The 21,140-nt window shown below is 39.2% G+C and overlaps 3 protein-coding genes and 1 long non-coding RNA gene across 4 annotated transcripts; 2 read left to right on the top strand and 2 right to left on the bottom strand.

Annotated features, from left to right (window-relative positions):
* Nucleotides 1-910: 910 nt before the first annotated feature.
* Nucleotides 911-8,404, bottom strand: LOC136277285 (uncharacterized). The gene is made up of 2 exons (XR_010715840.1): nt 8,361-8,404; nt 911-1,300 (listed from the first exon to the last, which is right to left on the bottom strand). It is a non-coding gene; the product is annotated as an uncharacterized lncRNA (long non-coding RNA).
* Nucleotides 3,144-8,246, bottom strand: LOC131783223 (uncharacterized). The gene is made up of 6 exons (XM_066159125.1): nt 7,787-8,246; nt 7,045-7,679; nt 5,896-6,375; nt 5,035-5,430; nt 4,671-4,832; nt 3,144-4,120 (listed from the first exon to the last, which is right to left on the bottom strand). Exons 1-6 carry the CDS (start codon nt 7,869-7,871, stop codon nt 3,587-3,589), a joined length of 2,292 nt encoding a protein of 763 aa, XP_066015222.1. The 5' UTR covers nt 7,872-8,246; the 3' UTR covers nt 3,144-3,586.
* On the top strand, nt 8,354-17,390 carry LOC131783230 (uncharacterized). The gene is made up of 10 exons (XM_066159126.1): nt 8,354-8,541; nt 10,913-11,081; nt 11,444-11,626; nt 12,373-12,402; nt 13,722-13,903; nt 14,099-14,249; nt 14,323-14,705; nt 14,843-15,155; nt 15,852-16,057; nt 16,639-17,390. Exons 2-10 carry the CDS (start codon nt 10,943-10,945, stop codon nt 16,843-16,845), a joined length of 1,794 nt encoding a protein of 597 aa, XP_066015223.1. The 5' UTR covers nt 8,354-8,541; nt 10,913-10,942; the 3' UTR covers nt 16,846-17,390.
* A 1,003-nt stretch (nt 17,391-18,393) lies between these two features.
* On the top strand, nt 18,394-20,700 carry LOC131783242 (uncharacterized). Its single transcript, XM_059099972.2, has one exon. It carries the CDS (start codon nt 18,487-18,489, stop codon nt 20,116-20,118), a length of 1,632 nt encoding a protein of 543 aa, XP_058955955.2. The 5' UTR covers nt 18,394-18,486; the 3' UTR covers nt 20,119-20,700.
* Nucleotides 20,701-21,140: the final 440 nt, after the last annotated feature.

The following is a 21,140-nucleotide window of genomic DNA, read 5'->3' on the forward strand; positions in this document are numbered from 1 at the left end:
TCATTTATGCAAAATGCGGCTTACAACTTTTATGTTCTCTGTACGCAAGATGATGGCCCTAAACATCAAATCTTGTTTCTGACAGCTGTTGTGCCAAGTTAAAGTTTTGAGTTTCTAAGACCTTTATCGATATTATCTGTTGTTAATTTACTTCGTTAATAGTTGAAAAAAACTGTTACTTACCTACCTTGAGATTTAAGTTCGAGCGAGAAATATCGTGATGGCAGATGCACAAACTGATTTTCTTAATGATTATTGAACGAACTGCAAGGCTGCAACTCGAAATTTATCCGGAGACTGGTTGAGGTGTTGTGACTTGTTATTCATACCAAACGTAAATTTTAAACCCTTAATATGCTAAATGCCTCTGCAATGAAGAGTTCATTGTTCTCAAGTAACGTGGCGTGATGTTCACGGATCAAACACCCCTTGGCAAGGCGTGTTTCTTGAGTTGTCCAGTCTGGTTTTTTTTTTTGTCTTTTTTTTGCATCTTTCAAGGTGGCGTAAGTCAGCGTCAGGTGAGCGCTATGGAACAAACACGCGATAAAGTAGGAACGATTTTTTTTTTTCACGCTCCACACCACGCGCGTTTCTAGTTCGACCCGCGCTTGGCTCGTGCTCGCCTCAAAAACACAAGAAGGAAAAATCCATCTGTTTTACACGCTATCTTGGAGAACGCAGATCACCTTTATTCTTAGATCAAAGTGAAAGAACCAGTAATTTGTGCCAGGCTGTCATTCAGTGGTGACGATATAAACAGAATACCTCAGCACATCACACAGATACTAATTTTTACTCTAAATCGTTAGGTAACGTGACCATAGCAGGTGACTGGAACAAGATCTTGCAAGCTTACTTTAAATAATTTTCTGTTTTCTATAGATCTTATATCTTCGCTTCACTTTTAAATTACCAAAACTGCACAGTATATTTATTTAATCCATAATACAATTGAGTTATGGTCCCCACAAAGTTCTGTGAAGTTCTCCTCATGAGGAAATTACAGATCATTTGTCTCTCTGTTCTTGTAACTTCTTTGTTAGTTCGATCTGTTGTTCTAACTCTTCAAGGTTTCTCCTCTTTTTCTCTTGTCGTTCTAAATCTCTGATCACACCTTCTCTGAGCCTCTTACGATCAGCAGTTTGCATTTCATGAACCAGGAAAATGATAGCTGAAGCGAAACAGAACGATGCTCCCAAAGCAATTTTCGCCCCTCGTGAAATCATCATTTGAAGTGATCAAGGTTCTAGACAAGTCATCTAGTACTTCCAAATAGGCTTTCCAAAAACAACAGCATCGCCTAAGAAATGGTAATAGACACAAATCTCGTTAATTAGAGACCTCTCTCATAGCTACCAGTGCAAGATCTGAGCGTCTTTTAATTAGTTTTGGAACTATTTATTTTTCTTATCTATTCTTTTCTTATACATCCTCGTTGTTTTCTGTTCCGTTTGTCATCGTTTTTCGTCAGTTACACCTTCACTTTCACACGCTTTCGTCCCGCACGTAATTATGCAGTCCTCTTGTATTTAAACCCAGATTCTTTTAAACAGTCACTTTTTCAGTCAGATTCTCTAGAAGTCGCGCTAAGCGCAGTTGCTGTTAAAGTATAAAGGGGTAAGTTTCTAAAGAAACTGTGATGCTGCGTCGGTGGGAGAGTATAGCAGGTAATTTAGTGTTAACAACTGGGTTGAAAACGTAAATTAGCCACCGTAGAGGGTAAAAAAGCTGACGTTTCGAGCGTTAGCCCTTCGTCAGAGCAATCGCTCTGACGAAGGGCTAACGCTCGAAACGTCAGCTTTTTTACCCTCTACGGTGGCTAATTTACGTTTTCAACCCAGTTGTTAACACTAAATTACCTGTCTGTTAAAGTAGTTTTTTCAATAAAGTTATAGTTAACCGTAGTTTTTTTTAATAATGATAGTAACAACAATAATAATGATAATAACAACAATAATAACAATAATAATAATAATAATAATAACGAGAAGAAGAAGAAGAATGGAATTCAGCAGTGGACATTCTAGGTGGTGGCTCATCTTGACCACTGTTTCCAGGTTGAATTAGAACTTAGAATTTTGGTTTATGTGGAGGAAGGAAAACCGGAGGACCTGGAGAAAAACCCCAGGAACAAGGACGAGAACAACCACAAACTCAACCCACATGTGATATCAGGTCTGGGAGTCGAGTCAAGCCACAGCTGTTGGTTTATCCTACTAGACTCATATCGTATTTGTTTTGTTTTTTAGTTTTACCCTGTTATCCTGTAATAAAATCAGTGTTGAAAGTCCATGTCCAGAAGATGACGTCTTGCTTTCGCTGTAACAGCCGGGCCCAATTGGGATCAGTATCAGTATCTGGGCAACTGCCCACCTACCCCTCCCCTAACCCAACATTAACCCTAACTTGTTATCAATTGACTGTTGTTGAGTTAGGGGAGGGGTAGGTGGGCAGTTGCCCAGATACTGATATATATTGATCCCCCAATTGTTATTCTTTAATATCCGTGTGAATTACACTTTCTGGACTCGATGTTTAAAATCGGTCGCATTTTCACTCAAAAGCTATGCTAAGAAAGCTAATATTCGTGTAGAAAAGACAAATATACTCATACCCGCTATTAGGAATAATGACTAGGGCACGTAGCACGCGCTGGATTGGGTGCGAGTGAGAACCTCGTTACCAAGTTCCTCTCTCCACGGGGAAGACAGAACCCTAGGAACCAGTCACGCGAGTGAATGACACTGGCACTCACGCGCAAGACTGAGCCGGGGGCTGCTATTCTTCGCGCGCGTACCTTGCGCTTGACAAGTGCACTGGCCTCGCAAGGTCGAAACAAAGACATATTCTTAACCTAAGTGTTTAGGTTCGTCGTGTAATATGTGTCATGGTAGAGACGACACTGTGTAACGAGCCAAACGCGGGAGCAATTTGTTTGGATAATCTGTGGCTATCGCAAGTAAGAATTTTGCCCTCTTTCCATATTATTCTGTTGCCATACTAGAATTAGGCAATACAATATAAACACTTACAACCTTGCATACTGGAATCATGATACTTATCACAAACAGCGCTTACAACATTAACAGTGGCAGTACATCATACAATATGTATTACAACACTGTAGAAATAATAAATATTAAAATATTAACAATTCTCTTAACCCCAACGGTGCTATTAATGATCAATAATTAATGTTACACTGTAATAAATTAAATTTTTAACCTAAGTGAAATTTTTTTCTTGAGAAGTTAAAGAAACTCATCACTGCTGTAAAAGATTTTGACACATCTACCACCACTACTGGTTGAACAACATTCCCCAGCATATGTGTTTAATGATAATGTTTCTAATACACAACTGTTATGTACATTTTTGCAAAAATACTTTTTACAAGATACAAAACTGAATGCAAAAAAATAGGACATTTTGATTATGACAAAAGAAATTTTTTAAAAAATCATGGCAAGTAAACTTCGTCACATTACCAGTAGGTTCTACTAGGCTTCTGCTGGTATCTAACATCAGTGTTCAAAATAAATACAAGCTTATTAATGAATGAATAAAATCTCATGATATATGAAAGTCAGGACTCAGTTTGAGATGGCCCATACAGCTTGGAACAGACCTTTAGAAGTTTTGTTGCTGTTATTTTTCTTTTCCTAAACTCAGTCCAATACTGACTGATCTGTGACTGCAAGTGATGGCAATCTTGCTGTTGAATCCTGATCAACTTTTCGTTGCTTACCAACTGCATGTTTTGAACAGAAAGTTGGGCCACTTGATGCAGTGACTGAACTAGAGTGTAAAAAGGAACTTGACCTTTCCTACTGGTTTCATTACTGAGAAGCTTCAGCCAGCTTCCAATGTCATTCATTGTTCTTATTGGCTGACGATAAGCAGACCAATCCCTGATGGGGTACGCAATGTTGGTGATCCATGTATCCTCAATGTATTTTATTAGTTCCTGAAGTGTCTCCGTGGTTGCCTGTAGTTTTAGTCGCTGGAACTGAGTAGAAATCTCTTTGCCAGGCAGTAAGGGTAATGCAAGCAGTTTCCTAATGTACTTGTGCATACCATTATCCTCAATGCACAGTGCTTGCAGACCAAGATCTTGCATCTGATAAAAAAATGAGCCAAAAATTTTTAGTCTTTGCATTGATGGAGAGCACGACTACTATCTCTAGTTAAAAAAGGTTTGTAAACATATGCAGTATGACTTAAAGAATAAACAAATGCGAAGTTTTTTGAACTAAGCATCTTGCCCTATTACAAAGATAAACCATGCATGAACTTGCCCTTGAGGTTGGCCAATCCTAGCATTCATTTGGATGCCATTGTTAGCAAATTGCATATTGCTAATATGGTTTAATTGTCCAGGTGAGAGTTGTCAGGAAAAAGATGGACAGCAATTAATGTTTTGACAACCAGAGAGGGAAATTATCAATGGCTTTCTCAGAAAAACAGTCCTTTACAAGACAAACTTGTCCCAGATGATAGGGAAGGGTACTTACAAGAGTGAAAGAGTAGGAGCATGTCAGGGTGGCTGATAAGAAATGAGAGGGTTGGGCAAAGAGCTTGATGGCCTAAAACTGTAATTCTGCTGGTGCAAGGAGCTCAGATGAAAATACAAGTGCATGACTTAACTTAACTTGACAAATTCAGTTTACCTTTTTCCACACCAACTGGGTCCAGTGAAGAGGACATCCCTGCAGCTTTACATGTGGGACAACAGACCGAAGTGCTCCCCACAATGCCTCGTCAAAATCTGCCGTAACAAATTGCACATGAAGCCATTCCCCAGGTAGAAGATGGATGATCTCTCTCAAAATCTGTTAGATAAAAGGAAGAATAATGCATTCAAAAAAGGATAATTTTTTGTCTTTATACAAGCATATTTTCCCTTGTTGTGATTGGCTGTCAAGGTAACTTTGGTTTTGATATTAGAAATTTCACTTGAAGAGTGCTCTAACCATTATTTTCCTTTTAAAAAGATTTGACTGAGCAGTAAAAGGGAGTCATATGTATACTAACCTTCTTGTAATCTCTCTTTTTCTTTGAGGACATTAACACAAACGCTAATGGCACTTGTTTTGCAGACTCTGCAGACATAACAAATGCACTAATTGACACAAGTTGGTGAAAGGGGTCTTTAACTATCTTGTCATTTCTGTCAATGTACCAAGTTTTTGTTGCAGCTAGCTGACTCAGCTGTTGTTCTGTGGCAAAAATTAGGTGGCGTCGCTTCTTTACTTTCACCTCTGCTTGGTAAAAACCTGGAGGAATGACGTCTTCTTTAAGGGAGAAATTGAGGTCTTTCACATCTTCTGACCTCATTTTCTGACGCAAACGATTTACTGCACGTACAATGTGGTCCACTTTGGGCAAAGCTGGGCACATAGAGGTAACAGGCAGAGCTTCCTGAAGAATCTATTTAAAATAAAAAGGTAAATTCAATAATTTGCTGTGTGTGTGTGTGGGGGGGGAGGGGGGGCAGGGGATTACTTGCCCCTGACTAAGAGACTGGTCCTTATTTATCATGGGGAGAGGGGGTAGAGTTAGGGATTTTGGTTGTGTCACAGTAAAGTTTAGCTATTCCACCACAAGGCTCTGTCGTATTCATATGGTTCTCCTCTCACTGGCAGTCAATTTGCAGTCAATTTTTTAAAGTCTTGTTTATACTCTTTGGGCGACAAGTGACCCTCTTTCTGTCCCCCCATGGAAATCATGTGATCCCCAAAGTCCTCCACCCCTCCCCAGGCGGTAAATGACATCTCTTCCCTAAGATCCCATCCAGGGTAGCAGGAATTATTCTTGGCAAGTAACTTTTGGCTAATGAAACTGGGATACAGGAAGCTCATCAGCAAAGACAAATAAAAAGACAGAAAGAAATACCTCTTTAACAATGACAGAAGCTGGCTTGGATAACTCTTCCAATGCCTTTGTTTTAATGGTAGACACTATTTGAGCAGCAGCTAGAGTTCCTGAGTAGGTACCATGGTTGTGGGGATGTTTCCCAAAAGTGTACACACCATCCTGCTCAAGCACTGTGGCTTTGCAGTGGTTTCCCTTTGGCCTTATGCTACACTGCCAGTGAATTTTATCAGCTTTCATACGACGGACATTATAGGAGAAGCCTTTACTGTCAATCAGTTTGTTCCTTCTCCGCAGAGATGCTTCCTCCACCAAGTGATATGTCATAGGAACATTTGTTGGAGGTGTGGGAGTGGGTGGTGAAGTCTGAATAACTGACTCAACCAAATCAGCCTGGTTATCATTAGGTGGCAGTTGAGCAGCATTAGGGTTTGAATGTTCTATGTTACCACAAGGTTCAGGCAAAGCTTGGAATAGAGTAGTTGCCGGCTGAAGATTTTCCTGAAACACCAGTTCAAAATGTCACATAAACTCTTTGAAAATAAAGAATGTGATAAAATGATGTGATTAAATGAAGTAATCTTCAGTTAACCTTTTAACTCCCAAGATCTGATTGTTAATTCTCCCCTGTAGCTGCTACACATTTCCTTGTAAATTAGTTATGAGAACTTGGTGCTAGATCAAGATAGCAGCTTCTACCTGATAAGTTTGAATATTCTCATTACCTGTTTACTGAATAATGTATGGATATTATAGGGAGAAGTTTTATGTTAATCACTTCAAGGAATTAAAGGGTTAAGAAAGGAAACTGAAAGAAAGATGACTGATAGAAGAGCCTTGAGTGGGTGCTTAAAAGATGGTGACAAAATGGTAAAAGTATTTTGAGAGGAGGCCCTAGATAAAAGAAGATTTCAGAAAAATCTTGACCCTTTACAGCCTAAGATCAGTATGTATATTCTCCAAACTGTTCTCTGCACATTTCCAATAATACTGACAATGAGAATATGTTTATTATAATAAGAATCAAGCACTATTTTAGCTGGTGATCATTTCCTTTCTTTTTATGACCAATTAATATTTGATCTAGTGGTAAAATTGTAATATGAAATGAAATTCTAGTTACTCATAGAGGTTAATGAAAAGAAAAGAAAACAAGTGAAAGTGTAGTACCTCATCTGTGCTGGTTGGCTCAGGCTTGCATTGTTCCACCACTGCCTTGGTCTTGGTCTTCCGCGAGGGAGTTTGGGCTCTTGGTTTAGGAGGCTCATGATTATGAGAAAAATTCCCAAAGGTGAAGACACCATTTCTTTCCACTACTGCTGCTTTACAATAGAACTCTTTCCTCCTAATGGTACATTGCCAACGAGTTATATTGGCCCCTTTGCGGCGGATGTTATAGGAGAAGCCCATGCTATCAATTAGTCTATCCCCTCTTCGCTTAGTTGCTTTCTCAACAAGAGTGAAGGTCAATGGAACACAAGTTGGAGTGGTTGGGTCTTCCTCTAGCAATGAACACTTGATTTGTGGTTCAACTAGTACAGAAAGATCAGTAAGTGGTATTGTTGCCACATACAACTCTGAGGAAGAACATGTCTCCACTGTCTCAGCCTCTGCAGAATGTGCATTTGAACCACTAGTAGAAGGTAGTGTTGAGGCTTCAGACTTGAAGGTAATGAGCTCAGCAGTACCTGATTGATGGGTAGGTGGGACTGTTGATGTATCAGATTCTGTGGATATAGGCTGAGCAGCATCTGAAATATAATTGGGTGTCTCTGATGCGGCAAAAGGCTCTGTGGTTTTTGGATCTGCTTATGCAGAAAAAAGAAAAAAAAGAACGTGCTCATGATATAGGAAAATTCCAATTTTGATGCAAAATTGGACAGCAGTAATTCAAATGATTTCCAATACTCACCTACTAAACTCAGAAGTTGAGTAGATAAGTCATATTCAAAACAAGTAATTTCACCCTCTGGAATCACTTCTACTATGGTATTCATGCCTCCTTGAAATCACAGCCAGTAGATGCTGAAGTAAACGGGAACTTGATAGCAGAATGTAGACTTCAATGGATGTAATTACGCACGAATTGACTACGTAAATGCCTTCGATTCCGGGTTTCAAAAATATGACTTCGTATTTTTAACTGAGAAAAACACATTAAGAGGTTTCAATCCTTCTTTTCCGCTTCTTTTCCGTGATCGCAAATGAATTTAACGGGCGAGTAAACGACGGCAAATTCACCAAGCACGCAAGCAGGAAGGCAGAAGGAAGAAACTTGAATGGATGCGATAGTAGGCGAGTCGACCAATCATGTTTGCGAGCTAACCCGTGACGTAGGCGAGTTATGCCACGCAGGCGAAATACGCTTATCGACCAGAACTAATGATCCAAAAAATCAATCCACGCATCCCAAGCTTTAAACATAAAACTACATTGATTTTTCTCAAATAGTACTCCACATACCACAAAATAGCGTCAAAACTTACCAATCTTATATGAGACGCCTTGCCAACAACGCCATCTTGGAAACACTGAGTTCAGGTGCATTTCGGGAAGGCTGTAGGCTTTTCGCAAAGGAACCACGCTTGCTTAGCGTCCACCATCTTTAGTATTGGATTGGAAAGGCGCGGCGACATAGCAAGATTTCTGCTTTCTTTCCTTACAGAGGTAGGCTTTGAATCATCAAGGATGTCTATGACTGCCTTGTTTCATTGTAATCGAGATTTTGGTGGGAATTTCAGAGGAAATGCATCGAATTTCGATGCAATGCATTGTATTGTCTGTCTATTACATTGTTGATTGGGAAGATGAGCCTTTTTCATCCGTTTATGCGCAATATTACAGTTCTTTTGCTTCGACCTCTATGGATCATAACTACCTCTACTGTGATTTTTAAAGTTCTGTCGTTGTATCCTGTTAAAATGTATGCCGTGAAAGCAGCGACTGAATTGCTTCCGTTGAAATTTTGAATTCGTGAAGGTAAACTTTGCGTTTGAAAATCAGTTGAGCTTATACATAAACATGTGCGCCCATTTTGCGACGGCGAAAGGGAAAGAAAGTTTTTTATTCCAAGTTTTTTTTTTAATCGGAGAATATTCTTTGATCATTTTCATTGTATATCGAAACTGACGAAAATAAACTATAAATCATTTCGAATTCTCTGAAAACCTGGACTAGATTTTAATTGTGAATGTCAAACTTCAACTTGAGGATCTTAAATAAGTCTCGTATCTCACTGGTTGACATTTTCCTTTTGGATTAGTCAAGACCGTTTGATGAGATAAAATGGTAACACCCTTAAACTGATTATAAGTTCGCTGCTGTCATTTTTTTGCACGTCTCTGGTTGCGTGTGGCTCTTTAGACTCTATTGACTCTATGGTAGATAGACTCTGTGGTGAGCAAAGCCCATCACAAAATCCATATACGACATGCATCCTGCATACTTCTAGGATCAGCAGGATGAAAACGTATTTCTATTTTCTTTACCAAGCTTAAAACTTACCACCTTTCTATTTACAAAATGTGATGCTAGCTATCTTGCTGATCCTAGCAATATGCAGGATGCATGTCTTATACAAATGTGATAATGGGCCTTGCTCACTGTAGAGTCTCTGTGGCTCAGTGGTAGAGCTTCGAAGTGTGGAATCTGAAGGTCTGAGGTTTGGTTCCTAATGGGGATTCAGAATTTTTTCTTTATCTCATGCTTATGAAAAGACAAAAGACATCTTTCTCTATTTTCTTTACTGAACTTTTAACTTTTTTTGTATTATTTAATGTCACTATATTTTGTTCTGTTGCTATCTGATGTTGGCTGTAAGTGCCTGGCAGCTGGGCATTGTCCCAAATGGACCAATGCTCCTCACAGAAATATTCCTGCAGAAAACCTCGTGTAAACTCAATGGAAGTGTCCCATGTTTGTTTAGAAATAGTCAAATAATTCCAATTGCCTCACTCTAGGACATCTTCCCAGCTTGTGCATGGCTTGGTCAGAATTGTTTCCTTAGTGTGATACACCAAGTGACTTGACAGTGTGCAAAAGCTTGGAAAATTTGTCGGTTGAAACAACAAAATAATTTTTGAAATTTCCTGATATTTCTAATAAAACATCCAATACTCTCTAGAAGTTTGATAGAACCTTTAGTGAAATTTCCCACTGCTGGGCATTTAGTCCAGTTAAAACAGTAGCTGAGTGCTGGGTGATTAGACAATGCATTAAACATATGAACATTTTAAATTTTCAAGATCTCAATGTTTTGGCAGAAACTTTATTTCATACAAAAACAACCTCTTTCTAGCACCTAGCCTGGACTCATTGAAAAAAAACATGATAAAAGGAAAAAAAAGAGTGGATTTAGCTAATCAAAATTGCAGAGGACTGTAGTTGTACCTTTTCCTAACCTTTGTAAATTTTTCTTCTGTACATTTCTAAGCTTTTTTTCTGTACATTGAGATGCTGACAAGGAGAATTTGTTTAAGCATCAAGAGCTTAATTGGTTGGTGATCATTGCCTTTATTCTCATGACCATAATGTGTGAAACAGGGTGATTTGTAAAGAGAAATTAGATGATAGTCATTCCTAGGGTTTTCTGTATATTTCCTAAGATGCTGATAAGGAGAATTTGTTTAAGCATCAAGAGCTTCAATGGTTGGTGATCAATGCCTTTAATCTCATGACCTCAATGTGTGATTCAGGATGATGTTGTTAGGAGAAATTAGATCCCAGTCACTCTCCGCCCAAGCTAACTCTGTTTTGTTTTCATACCTTTGCACTTTATTTACTGTTCTGATTAACCCATTAACTCTTAGATCAAATTTGTAATTCTCCTTACTGACAACTATACAATTCTTATAATGTAAGTTCAGAGAATTTAGTATTGGATCAATTAATTATCTCCAAATTTATATTTTTCTGTATTCTCATCACTTATCTGGTTGACATTGTATTGATATTTTAAGGAGAAATTCTGTTTTGGTCACTCATGATAAAATGATAAAACTAACTTGTGCTTTCAACTTTCTTTGACTTCTTTTCAAAGTGATTTCATGGTCAAGAAAGAGTTGCAGCCATGTCAAGTGAAGAGGAAGCTACTGCAGCCAATGTGCTATCGCAGATGTCACAGATTCAGCAGATAAGTTGTGAAACAATTGAAGCCACAGTTATTAATGTTGGGCATCACTGTGATGTGGAGACAACAGCCTCGCAAGGTAAACGTGCAAACATAAGTTATTCCTTTCACTTCCAGCATCTTGTTAGTTATTCTCCTTACTGCCTGCCATAAATTCTTATGATGTTAGTTCAGAGAGTTTGGTATTGGATCATCTAATTACCTCCTTGTTGATATTTTTCTATATTCTCATCACTTTTCTACTTGACATTGTATTGTTATTGCAAGGAGAAATTCTGTTTTGGTCACTCATGGGAGTTAAAGGGCTAACATTCTGCTGATATTCTTATTTATAATTGGGAAATGTGCAAATACAAACTTGTTGGATTGACATCACTGCTATGTAATCATTCAGCTGATAAAGGAATTGACATAAATTTTGATATTCTTCTTTTCATCCAGTTATGGAGATTGTACAAGCTGAAGTTCCAGATGAGGAGGCTAACGAGGTACTGCGTCGGGTTCATACAGCTGTGCAGAACATGCAGCAGTCATCTGGCGTCATGGACGCCAATGAGCAAGTACATGCTCAGCTGGATAGTGGAGAGGTGGCTATTTTGTCTGGGTCAGGAGATTCCACAGCAGGTTGGTGTCTACTCTTTACTGTATACCTCAACATCAGTATGCAAGTTCTCCCTAAAAGAGATCGCGTCTGCAAAAAAAGAACTTCCGAAATTTTATTGCACGTGGGCTTTTTTACTTTAATTTTTCATGCTGCTGTTGTTTTAGGTTAGACTTATACTTAATTTCATAAATATTTGTTTAAGCTATATCAAAAGTAAATATCCAAAGAAATGTAGCATTTTTGAGACCTGTATGTTTACTTGTGATTGTCTTTTAATTGAAAAGAACTTTGTAAACACGCCAACCGTAAATTAAATTAATGTTAATAATATTGTAATACATGTATCGTAATGTAGTGTATGCATAATTTGTGTAAGTATAAGTATCAGTAGTGTAAGTAGCAAGTACAATGTAAGTGTAATTAACACTGTAAGTAGTGTAAATGATCGTCTTGTAAATAAAATTGTTTAAAAAATTAAAAAAAAAAAAAAAAGAAAAAAGTTCTCCCTACTGTTCTCTATACATTTTACTATGCTATTTACAAGGTGAATTTGTGCCTGGGCCTCAAATATACAGCAAAGTTGTCTTTTAAGCTATTGTAGAAGGATAAAAGGCCATGAGAGTTTTCATAGCACTTTCAAGAAGTCTTTGGGGCTGTTTCCATAGAATGAGATTCATACTAGTAACAATTTCATTGATATAAATGATTTCAATTGATAAAAAAAAATGTATTCATACTAACTGTAATGGCTCTTGATTTCTTCTAGCTGTTGGAACCAGGATTGTTTCAAATGGAGGTAACACTTTAAAAAAAATTGATTTTTTTGAAATTATGTTATTTTACACAATAGAGAGGCAGTCAATGACCATCAACCAGAAATTGATGGGCTCAATCATTTCAGAAATTTTTGCTCTCAAACAGTCAGATGCAAACTAGATCCATTTAATCTGTGATTTGGTCCATTGATTGTGCTTTTCTGTGCCAGAGATAGCTTACTTTCATTCAATTGTGTTGATAGTGGCCACCATGGAGATTTTCTAAAACTGGCATTGTTAGCCTTTCATCCATTGCTCTGACCAAGGGTTGACGCTCGAAACATCAGCTTCAGAAACTCTCTTTGGGGCAGATTTACATCATCAACTCAGTTCACCACACAAAATTACCATTATCTTGTAATACCCTGCACAGACACAGCAGCACAGTTTGTTTAGAAACTTACCCCCTTAATTACTTTCATTCACTTTGAGTTCTCATTGGCTTACTGTATAGCCTGTGTATGGCCACTCCCTACCCTCCTAAAGAAAATTGATTTTCTTTTGGAGGGTAGGGAGCAGCTTTACACAGGCTACTTATTATGGTATTTTTCTTTGCCATGGGATTACCTGTTGCAAATTACTCTCTTTATAACCTCTTCCCGACATTCAGGTAGTAAAATGAGGCATGGAGGTAACCAGCAACATAGCAGTAGAGAAGTGAAAAAACGTTTGGGTCGTGTAAAGAAAGCCATTCTTTACACAATCTGACCCAGGACTCCCTTGTGTTTTGCTCCACCTCTACCATTGGTCTGTTTACTATTAACCCTTTAACCCCTGAGGGTGATTAGCATGTAATTTCTCCTCACAATATCATTCCTGAATCACACATTTAGGCCATGAGAATAAAGGAAATGATCACCAACTGAAGAAGCGCTTGACTGTTAAACAAATTCTACCTGTCAACACCATAGGAAATGTTATGAACAACAGACTGGAGAATATTCACACTTATGTTAGGTTGTAAAGGGTTAAGCATGAATTTCATACTAGTTTAGTCGCTGAAAGCCTAGAACAGTTTACCTTCATTAGTTCTGACTGGATCACTACACTCATTGAATTGCACTCGATGAAATAATATGTGGACCAACCTAACGTAGCACTTGTTTGATGTTTGCTCATCTCAAACAAAATGAAAGCCTAGAGCAGTTGAAAGCCTAGGGCAGTCTACCTTCACTAGTTCTGACTGGATCACTACACTCATTGAATTGCACTCGATGAAATAATATGTGGACCAACCTAACGTAGCACTTGTTTGATGTTTGCTCAGCTCAAACAAAATGCGGTTTTTTTTTTTTTGCAGGTAGGGTTTATCCTTGTGAGTACTGTGGTAAGGAATTCAACAAGTCATACAATTTGAAGACACACATTCGTGTTCACACTGGGGAAAGACCCTATACCTGTGAGCAGTGTGGCCACGGCTTTGCTAACCTAGGAGATCTGAAAAGACATGCGCGCACACACACAGGGGAGAAACCATTCAAAGTGAGTTTGTAATTATTTCAGCAGAGGAAACTGAGACATTCATTTTTTGTCTTTACTGGCAAAGGCCTTTATCGTTAGTTTCTGGAAAGAGGGAATTCCAAGGAAAACCTTTTTAAATTCTTAAATGCCCACTGATTATCAAAACTTGTCAGCATGAAAGCAGCATGGTTTAACGAGGTCTTCTTTCTTTGACAGTGTAACTTTTGCGGGAAAGTGTTCTCAGACTTTGGAAGTCACAAGCGGCATCTCCGCCTTCACACAGGCTTTAAACCCTTTCGGTGCGAGGACTGTGGAAGAGAATTCACTCGGTTGGACAGTTACAAGAACCACATTCGTTTACACACAGGTAAGCAATTACAAGTTAATAAACTCAATTTTATACATCAAGCTCCCTAACGATGCCCTCTCTATCTCTTTAGGTGTTCGTCCATATAAATGCGACACTTGTGAGAAGGAATTCAACTATCTGACGACTTACAAACGACACTTGAACATCCACAAAGGAGAAAAACCTTTTGCCTGTGAGCACTGCGATAAGAAGTTCACTCGGCTCAATTATTTAAAAAATCATCTCAACACTCATGCTAAACATGCGAGTCAGGAAAGCCAGACAGACTTTAAATATGACGACAGCTCTTCTCGGCAAAATATGGACGTGGATAATCAGGAAGACTTGGGTACTATGGAGGCAGATTCCGCTGCCCAAAGTATTCAGAACGAAGGCAAAAGTCTGGTTGAAAATGAGGCAGGGAAAGCTGATACTGAAGGAGAACTTCAAACCGAGGCAGTCAAAGAGCAAGAGGTATTCTAGAGCACACTTTGTGCTAGTAGTGGTGTAGTAATTAGAAATTAAATAAATCTTGCTTTAGAGTGAAGAATTTATATTAAATTTGCGTATAATTAACAGTTTCAAAAACCGGTCTGCTTTTATAACGCTAGAGCGAAGTCACAGATACAACAAAGGCACAAGAATCCAAAGTCCCGGATACTTCTCTCTTACAACAAGTTACCCAGGTCCTTGGCGAGATCATCCCTCACAACTTGAGTGCAGAAGTGACCGAAGGCGCCGGGGGACCACAGATTGTTGTTCAAGGCGCAGACCAGGCGGGAAGCGAGTTTAAGATCACTCTGGCCCAGCAGTTGCTTTTAGCGCAGCATTTACTGAATCAGGTACAAACACAGCGGCTTGGACGCGGCGGAGCGAGCGGAAGTGAAGGCGAACAAGACGCCGAACAACCTCAGATTACAACAGGTAAAGCTACGCGGCTTCGAATGTGGTTGATTTCGTTTTTGTAAAAATTATTTAACGGCTGAGCTGAACGTAGAAAACAAGCTAACTGTGGCCAGCGCGAGGAAAACTTGCAACGGTGTCAAGGGCAGGGAAAGGTATAACTGTTGTCAGTAACAGGAGAAGATGCTGCGGTGCTGAGCGCGGGAAAATATTTAAAAATTTTCAGGTGCGGAAAAACGTGCAGTAGTGCAGAGCGCGTGAAAAACACACTGCGTTGCCAAGCGCGGCTCGTGCGTACTAAAAAGTGTCTAAAAACATCTACGCAGACAAACGTTAAGGCCAAGTCTGTTTTGTATTATTGTTAGTCAAAATAGCTTTCACTCGAGTCTAGAAATCTGTGAATGCTTTGGTTTAGCTTATTTACGCACTTTGATTGGTTCAGAAATCTTGCACCACGCTCTCAACCAATCAGATTCAAAGCTGATAGCAACTTGGTCTCTGGCGTCTCGCGTTTTCCCGCCTTTCCGAAAGCTGCCTTCATATGGCGTCAAGAGGTGTATTCATTTTCTCTGTTTGGCTGTTGTGTTTGATTTGGTTTTGATTTTGCGCTACAATCGAAATGCACTGTAAAGTGTTTGGATAGAGCAAATTTAGATTAAAAGATTTATCAAAGAGACTTGATCATAAACCTTACTTTAAGTCTTCCTTTCACTGTAGTCACTATTCCAGAAATCAGCGCTGAACTTGCAGAACAGATCGTCAACCAGGCTGCAGTTCAACAGGCAACTGACTTGATGCAGAATCCCTCCGGTTTAATACATGTCCCCAGCGATGCTAACACTTCCCAGGGAACTGGGCAAACGGAAATGGTTGTAGGAACTGAAGTTATGATCCAAGAACAGGCTGAAGGACAACATAACGAGGTAGTGCGTCACGTCACGCTGTAAATATGATTTTAAAGTCACGCTTTAAATATAGTTTAAAGTCACGCTGTAAATAAAGTTTAAAGTCACGCTGTAAATAAAGTTTAAAGTCACGCTATAAATACAGTTTAAAGTCACGCTGTAAAAAGTTTAAAGTCACGCTATAAATATGGTTTAAAGTCACGCTATAAATGGTAAATTCAACCTTTATTTCGAATTTAACTCAGGGTATAAGCCTGCTTAAAGGCGATGACGCTACAGCAAGTCACTCCAAATTCACAGTTCAACGGTTGTTTCCGATCTAAGACAAAAAAGGAGAAACCAATGGTCACCTCACTGAGTAACTAAGCAATTTTTTACTTGGGTGTGCGCGAATTACGCGTGGAAATTATACGGTGCGAGGTGCGTAGGGTAAGAAAGATTCACTGTAAACATTTTCGAGAAAATATCGTCCACCTCCACGGCGAACTCCGCAGTTTGTTAATGGCGCGCACGAATCACGCGTGTAAATTATGTAGAGTGCGGATGCGTGGGTTAATACAACGAAATGAAGAATGACCTTACTTTCTTTACTTTATCAGATGGTCACGGAGCATGTGTTGCAAGAGAGTACCGCTGTCCCAGTGACATCAGAGGATGGTGTACCTCTAGTCGACAGTAACGCCGTCTACGTCGCTATCGATCCCAACCAACCAGATGTTCAACAACTGCTGGGACAAATTCAGGCCATAACTGCTTCACAAGCACAACAAGGTGAAGGAGAAGAACCACGGCAAGAGAGTGAATGATTTGCTTTTAATGTTATCACCCACAGCTGCAGGTGAGCACTGGGTCGAGTCATGCTAAGCTTGGTGCCCAGAGGTACACTTGGTCTCATACTGGTGAAGGGACATTATGCCTAGTCGACAACAAATTTCTTCGGCATTTTCAACGAAATCGTGTGGATATCAAGGCTTCGACTTAAACGCAATGTGGAGATAATTTCATTAGTGAGCTATGACCAGTTTTTTACTGAGTTGTATTCGGTTGACGATGAGTCGAAGTCGGGTCTTCTAACCTCTGACATCATTAGCTAGGTAGAGAAATTTCAGTGGAGGGTTGTAGCGCTGTTCCAAGGTCAGCGGTCGATAACAGAAAATAAAGACTAAATCTTTTTGTTATTTGGCATTGTGAATACGAATTCGACATTTGCGAGTGAACCGCCGAAGGTAGGCCGACGTTTTGTCGAAGGCTATCGTTATTTCCGAGATGAATTGTCTTGTTTTGAGTTTCTTACCAAAAATGTAGGTAGGTATTTAATTTCTGAATTAAAAATTTAATAGTTTAACTCTCTGGTGAGTAGAAACAGGCATAAGTTTTTTTGGTTTTTTTTTTTAATAGAGGATGATTTCAGTTTCCAAATGCTAATCGCGTCAGAAAACCTCTATGAACAGCTCTAAATGGTCGTAAACAAAATATTTATGGACAAACTGTTTAAAGTTATGATAATGAGATTTTCCTTTTCGATAAAGAGGCTTTTTAAAGCTTTCGACTATCAATCAACGTCTTTATTTATTAGTTTTCTCACTAATGATTAACAATAGTTACATGTTTTAGGGTTTAAATCATTAAAAGAAAATTAATATTTGTCAAGAGTTGTCTTCTGTGTCCGCTGTCTGACTCGGAAACTTCTGATCAAATTTCACGGGTGACGAGAGTGATATTGACCCCTTCTATTACAAAGTGCGCCGAAAAATTAACTGATCCCTGGTCAGCCCTCTAAAATTAAAGGAATTGCAAGAAGCTCAAAAAGGTCTGAAAGATATGACTGCGTTGGTTACCGCAACAGTAAAAATGATCTCCTGTACTTTGCTGGCTTGTTCTAAAATTCCTTAGGCAAACCACACGAAAAATAAACAAATGCCTCACAAGTAAGTGAAATAATTTAACTCGCGTGAACCAATAAATGAAAGGAGTTGACGGGAAGTGTTAAAACATTTTCTTTTAGCCCCCGGCATTATGCTCTATTTATCCTCTCTGCCAAAACGGGAAGGTACAAAATTGTAACTCTTCTGGTGTTGTTATGAGGGATCGTCCCCAACTTTTAATTTTAGCTTCATTCCTTATGCCCTTTACTTTCTCAGCAAACCCCCTTTTCTTTTTCGGTGGTTCGACCCTTTTTTTTAGGTGGTTCCGACCGTCGAGTTTCTTATCTACTGTTGTCGTGCGTCATAAGTTCATTCTTTATTTTCAGTTTCCGTAATACATGCAAATAATTGACGGTTGAGTAAAGTGTCGCAATTAAGTGGGTCGTCAAAATTGAAATATTTAATCCACATTCTGACGCTTTGACGAACGGTATAAAAGTTCTTGAGGGTGTGAGCTCATTTTGTGCCAAAGTCAAATCAAACTTTCATGCCTCTGGTCTCCGCAGAAGATTTTCAACAAAAATGTATTTTCAAACGTTTATAGAGTTTGTTGGTCATGTAGTGTACTGTTTCACTCGAAGTGTGGCGGAGCATTATGATTTTGACGAGGCCGTAGAAAGCGCTCATTTATTTGAGTACGACCCCTTAACCGATACAGGCTTGGAGTGGTACGGTCATCCAATTGACGGAGAAATTATTTACCAGGAATATAGCAACAAAAACGCAACAACTCTCGACTATTTAAGCTCTGGTAGAACAGATGCTAGAATGTTAAACGCCATTGCAACAGAAAGTGACGAAGGCTTGTATCATGAACCGCTTGATGATCAAGGGATGGCTTGGAAAAGATTGAGACCATCGTTATTGTGTTCACTTTGGAAATCGTTTTATTTTGGTTTCTTGATATCAATTCTCGGTGCAATCGCGGTTGGCACAGTTTCCATTGTCGTATACTACCTCAGTTATCAAACATTGCTTAAATGTGAAAGTTACTCCATAAAATTTATCCCGGAAAAACTGCAATGGATGCGAACCATATCAGAAGTCATCATTTGTTCCTTATATTTTTACTGGTTTTTTCTTAACTGTCTTTTTTACTTCCGGCCTTTTCAAATTTATGGAATGAAGCTTAAACTGTGTCTTTTGTGTCTGGCATTTTATACCCTGGATGCGATCTATAGAATTTGCTTTCAAGCGTTTGGAATCACTCGTACAAAGTTGACCCCGAAGGAAAAAGTGCCGTTAATAGTGTTATTTTTTCTATGTGTTTGTTTACAAGCTTGTGTTATTGTTAAGCACTTTTGTGGAGGTCCTCGCAAGACACAGGTCAAGTTGCTTTTTATTTTAACAACACCTGTTACGTTGTCCTACATCACAGCTGTTTTAATTTCGTATTTCATTTATCCAGCATTCAACAAAGAAGACAGATCAGGCAAAATGATCATCGCCATATTCACTCCGCTCATCACAGTAGTTGTTAAAGGCATCTCCCGCATATGCATCCAGCGGTTGTCGCGTATCAGTCATCCGGGAACTTCATTCGTGCTGTTAGTGCCGCTGTACCTCGGGTCAGCGGTGATGTTGAGACTTTTACAACTGGATCTTGGTCTGAATCAGAAATTCAAGTCCGTTGTGGTAATTGGAGTTATTCATGGCATCGCAGAGGTCATCGAGCGCAGCACCATGGTTTTCATAGATCATATTTGCCACCAGATTTTTGAAAAGAGGAGGGTTCCGTGGGGAGGATTTCGCACGCCTCGCCGCGAAAGACTGGCAGCGGATATTGCCATTATGAGCATGCTCTATGAATCAATTGCTATAATTTCTGTCAATGGTTTTCTCTACTTTTATGAGTATTTTTACTCCAGCGACAACTCTCCACTCCAGCTTCTTCAGTCTTTTGCAATAACCACGTCAGTCCCACTGGCCATTGAGTGGTTTTTCACCAGCTTGTCCATAATGATTGAAACTCGTTACCAAAACATGCCGATAATAGCAGTTTGGCGGAAAGCGTGGAAAAGACACATTCTGGTAGCGGTGATAAACAGTGTACTGGTCACAATTTGGGCTAGTACGTATCTTTTCATCGCCATTAAAGAAACTCTAACTGATCATAAGCATCGCAATTGCGACATGCCGTTTACAAAGCTGTGAGCGACACGAGATGGTGGGAGTCTGGTAATCAATAACCAAGGCGTCAACCCTTATACCCAGACCCCACGCACCCAAAATCAAATAATTATTCCAGCGATGCGCAGTGCCAAGCTTTCATTCGTCCTCTAACTTGGAAGACTTATAAATGTTAGTTTGTCATGATAGAAAAAACACAAACATAGAAATGATTAACAAAGAAGGAACAGAAATGGCAAAGGATGGAGAAGACTGAAATTGATTTTAAAAAATGTAAAAACTTTTTCAATTACCCGGAACATCTCTCGAGATGCACAGTGACGCAGTGACCATAATCCGTGGTGTATTTTGTCCACAATGACGTCATATTCGTCTTATGACATAATGTTATGTAACGCAAAATCTTTCTGCGATCTCTTTAAAATACTCTCTTACAGGTCTAAGGGTATGAACAAGGTTGTCAGTAGGTTCCTAATGGTCATATATTTGATTGTGCTAAAGTATATCACAATGACGTTTCTGGCAGGGTTCACGTGGTGGTTGGTGGATACCTTAATAATTCAAACATGACCCAGCGTGCAGAGCAGATGCCTTGTTAAGATTAGGGGGGGGAAGAGTTAGAATTATAGCTCATTTCGATCAGAAACGCTAAGAGGCTATGAGTAGCGGAGTATAATGAGTACCCAGTGAAGAATAAAATCAAGAAAACTGCCTCAGTTGTCATTAGTTTTCGATCATCTAATTGCTTTGGAGTATGGCGCAGTTTCCAGCACTGATCAGAGAGCAAAGTAAAGTAGAATAAACGTAACACCGCATCACTTTTGATGTAAATTGCTCTAAAGGCTCGCTATCGTAAACCAAGTTGTCCTTGGAAGAAACTGTTTCTTCGCTCTAATCTTCCACAACCTACAATCCGAAATGGCGGCCAAACATTTTACAAAGGAACCCCAAGTGTTCTGTCGAAAGAGTAAACCTGCACAGCAAACTAGAGATCTCGAAAATGCCAATTCGCGATAAACAACAAAAAAACTGGCCAACATTAGCAA

This window comes from Pocillopora verrucosa, chromosome 12, assembly GCF_036669915.1.
Source record: "Pocillopora verrucosa isolate sample1 chromosome 12, ASM3666991v2, whole genome shotgun sequence".
Taxonomy (NCBI): domain Eukaryota; kingdom Metazoa; phylum Cnidaria; class Anthozoa; order Scleractinia; family Pocilloporidae; genus Pocillopora; species Pocillopora verrucosa.

What these genes read in the sequence shown, in the direction of transcription:
- LOC131783230 (XM_066159126.1), top strand. Translation starts at nt 10,943, where the DNA reads ATGTCAAGTGAAGAGGAAGCTACTGCAGCCAATGTGCTATCGCAGATG. An exon ending in CAGGATTGTTTCAAATGGAG is followed by an intron (nt 12,403 to 13,721) that starts GTAACACTTTAA and finishes TTTTTTTTGCAG; the next exon opens with GTAGGGTTTATCCTTGTGAG. An exon ending in AGGCAGTCAAAGAGCAAGAG is followed by an intron (nt 14,706 to 14,842) that starts GTATTCTAGAGC and finishes TTATAACGCTAG; the next exon opens with AGCGAAGTCACAGATACAAC.
- LOC131783242 (XM_059099972.2), top strand. Translation starts at nt 18,487, where the DNA reads ATGTATTTTCAAACGTTTATAGAGTTTGTTGGTCATGTAGTGTACTGT.
- LOC131783223 (XM_066159125.1), bottom strand. Translation starts at nt 7,871, where the DNA reads ATGAATACCATAGTAGAAGTGATTCCAGAGGGTGAAATTACTTGTTTT. An exon ending in AGCCAACCAGCACAGATGAG is followed by an intron (nt 6,376 to 7,044) that starts GTACTACACTTT and finishes CTGGTGTTTCAG; the next exon opens with GAAAATCTTCAGCCGGCAAC. An exon ending in CCCAGTTGGTGTGGAAAAAG is followed by an intron (nt 4,121 to 4,670) that starts GTAAACTGAATT and finishes TTTTTTTATCAG; the next exon opens with ATGCAAGATCTTGGTCTGCA.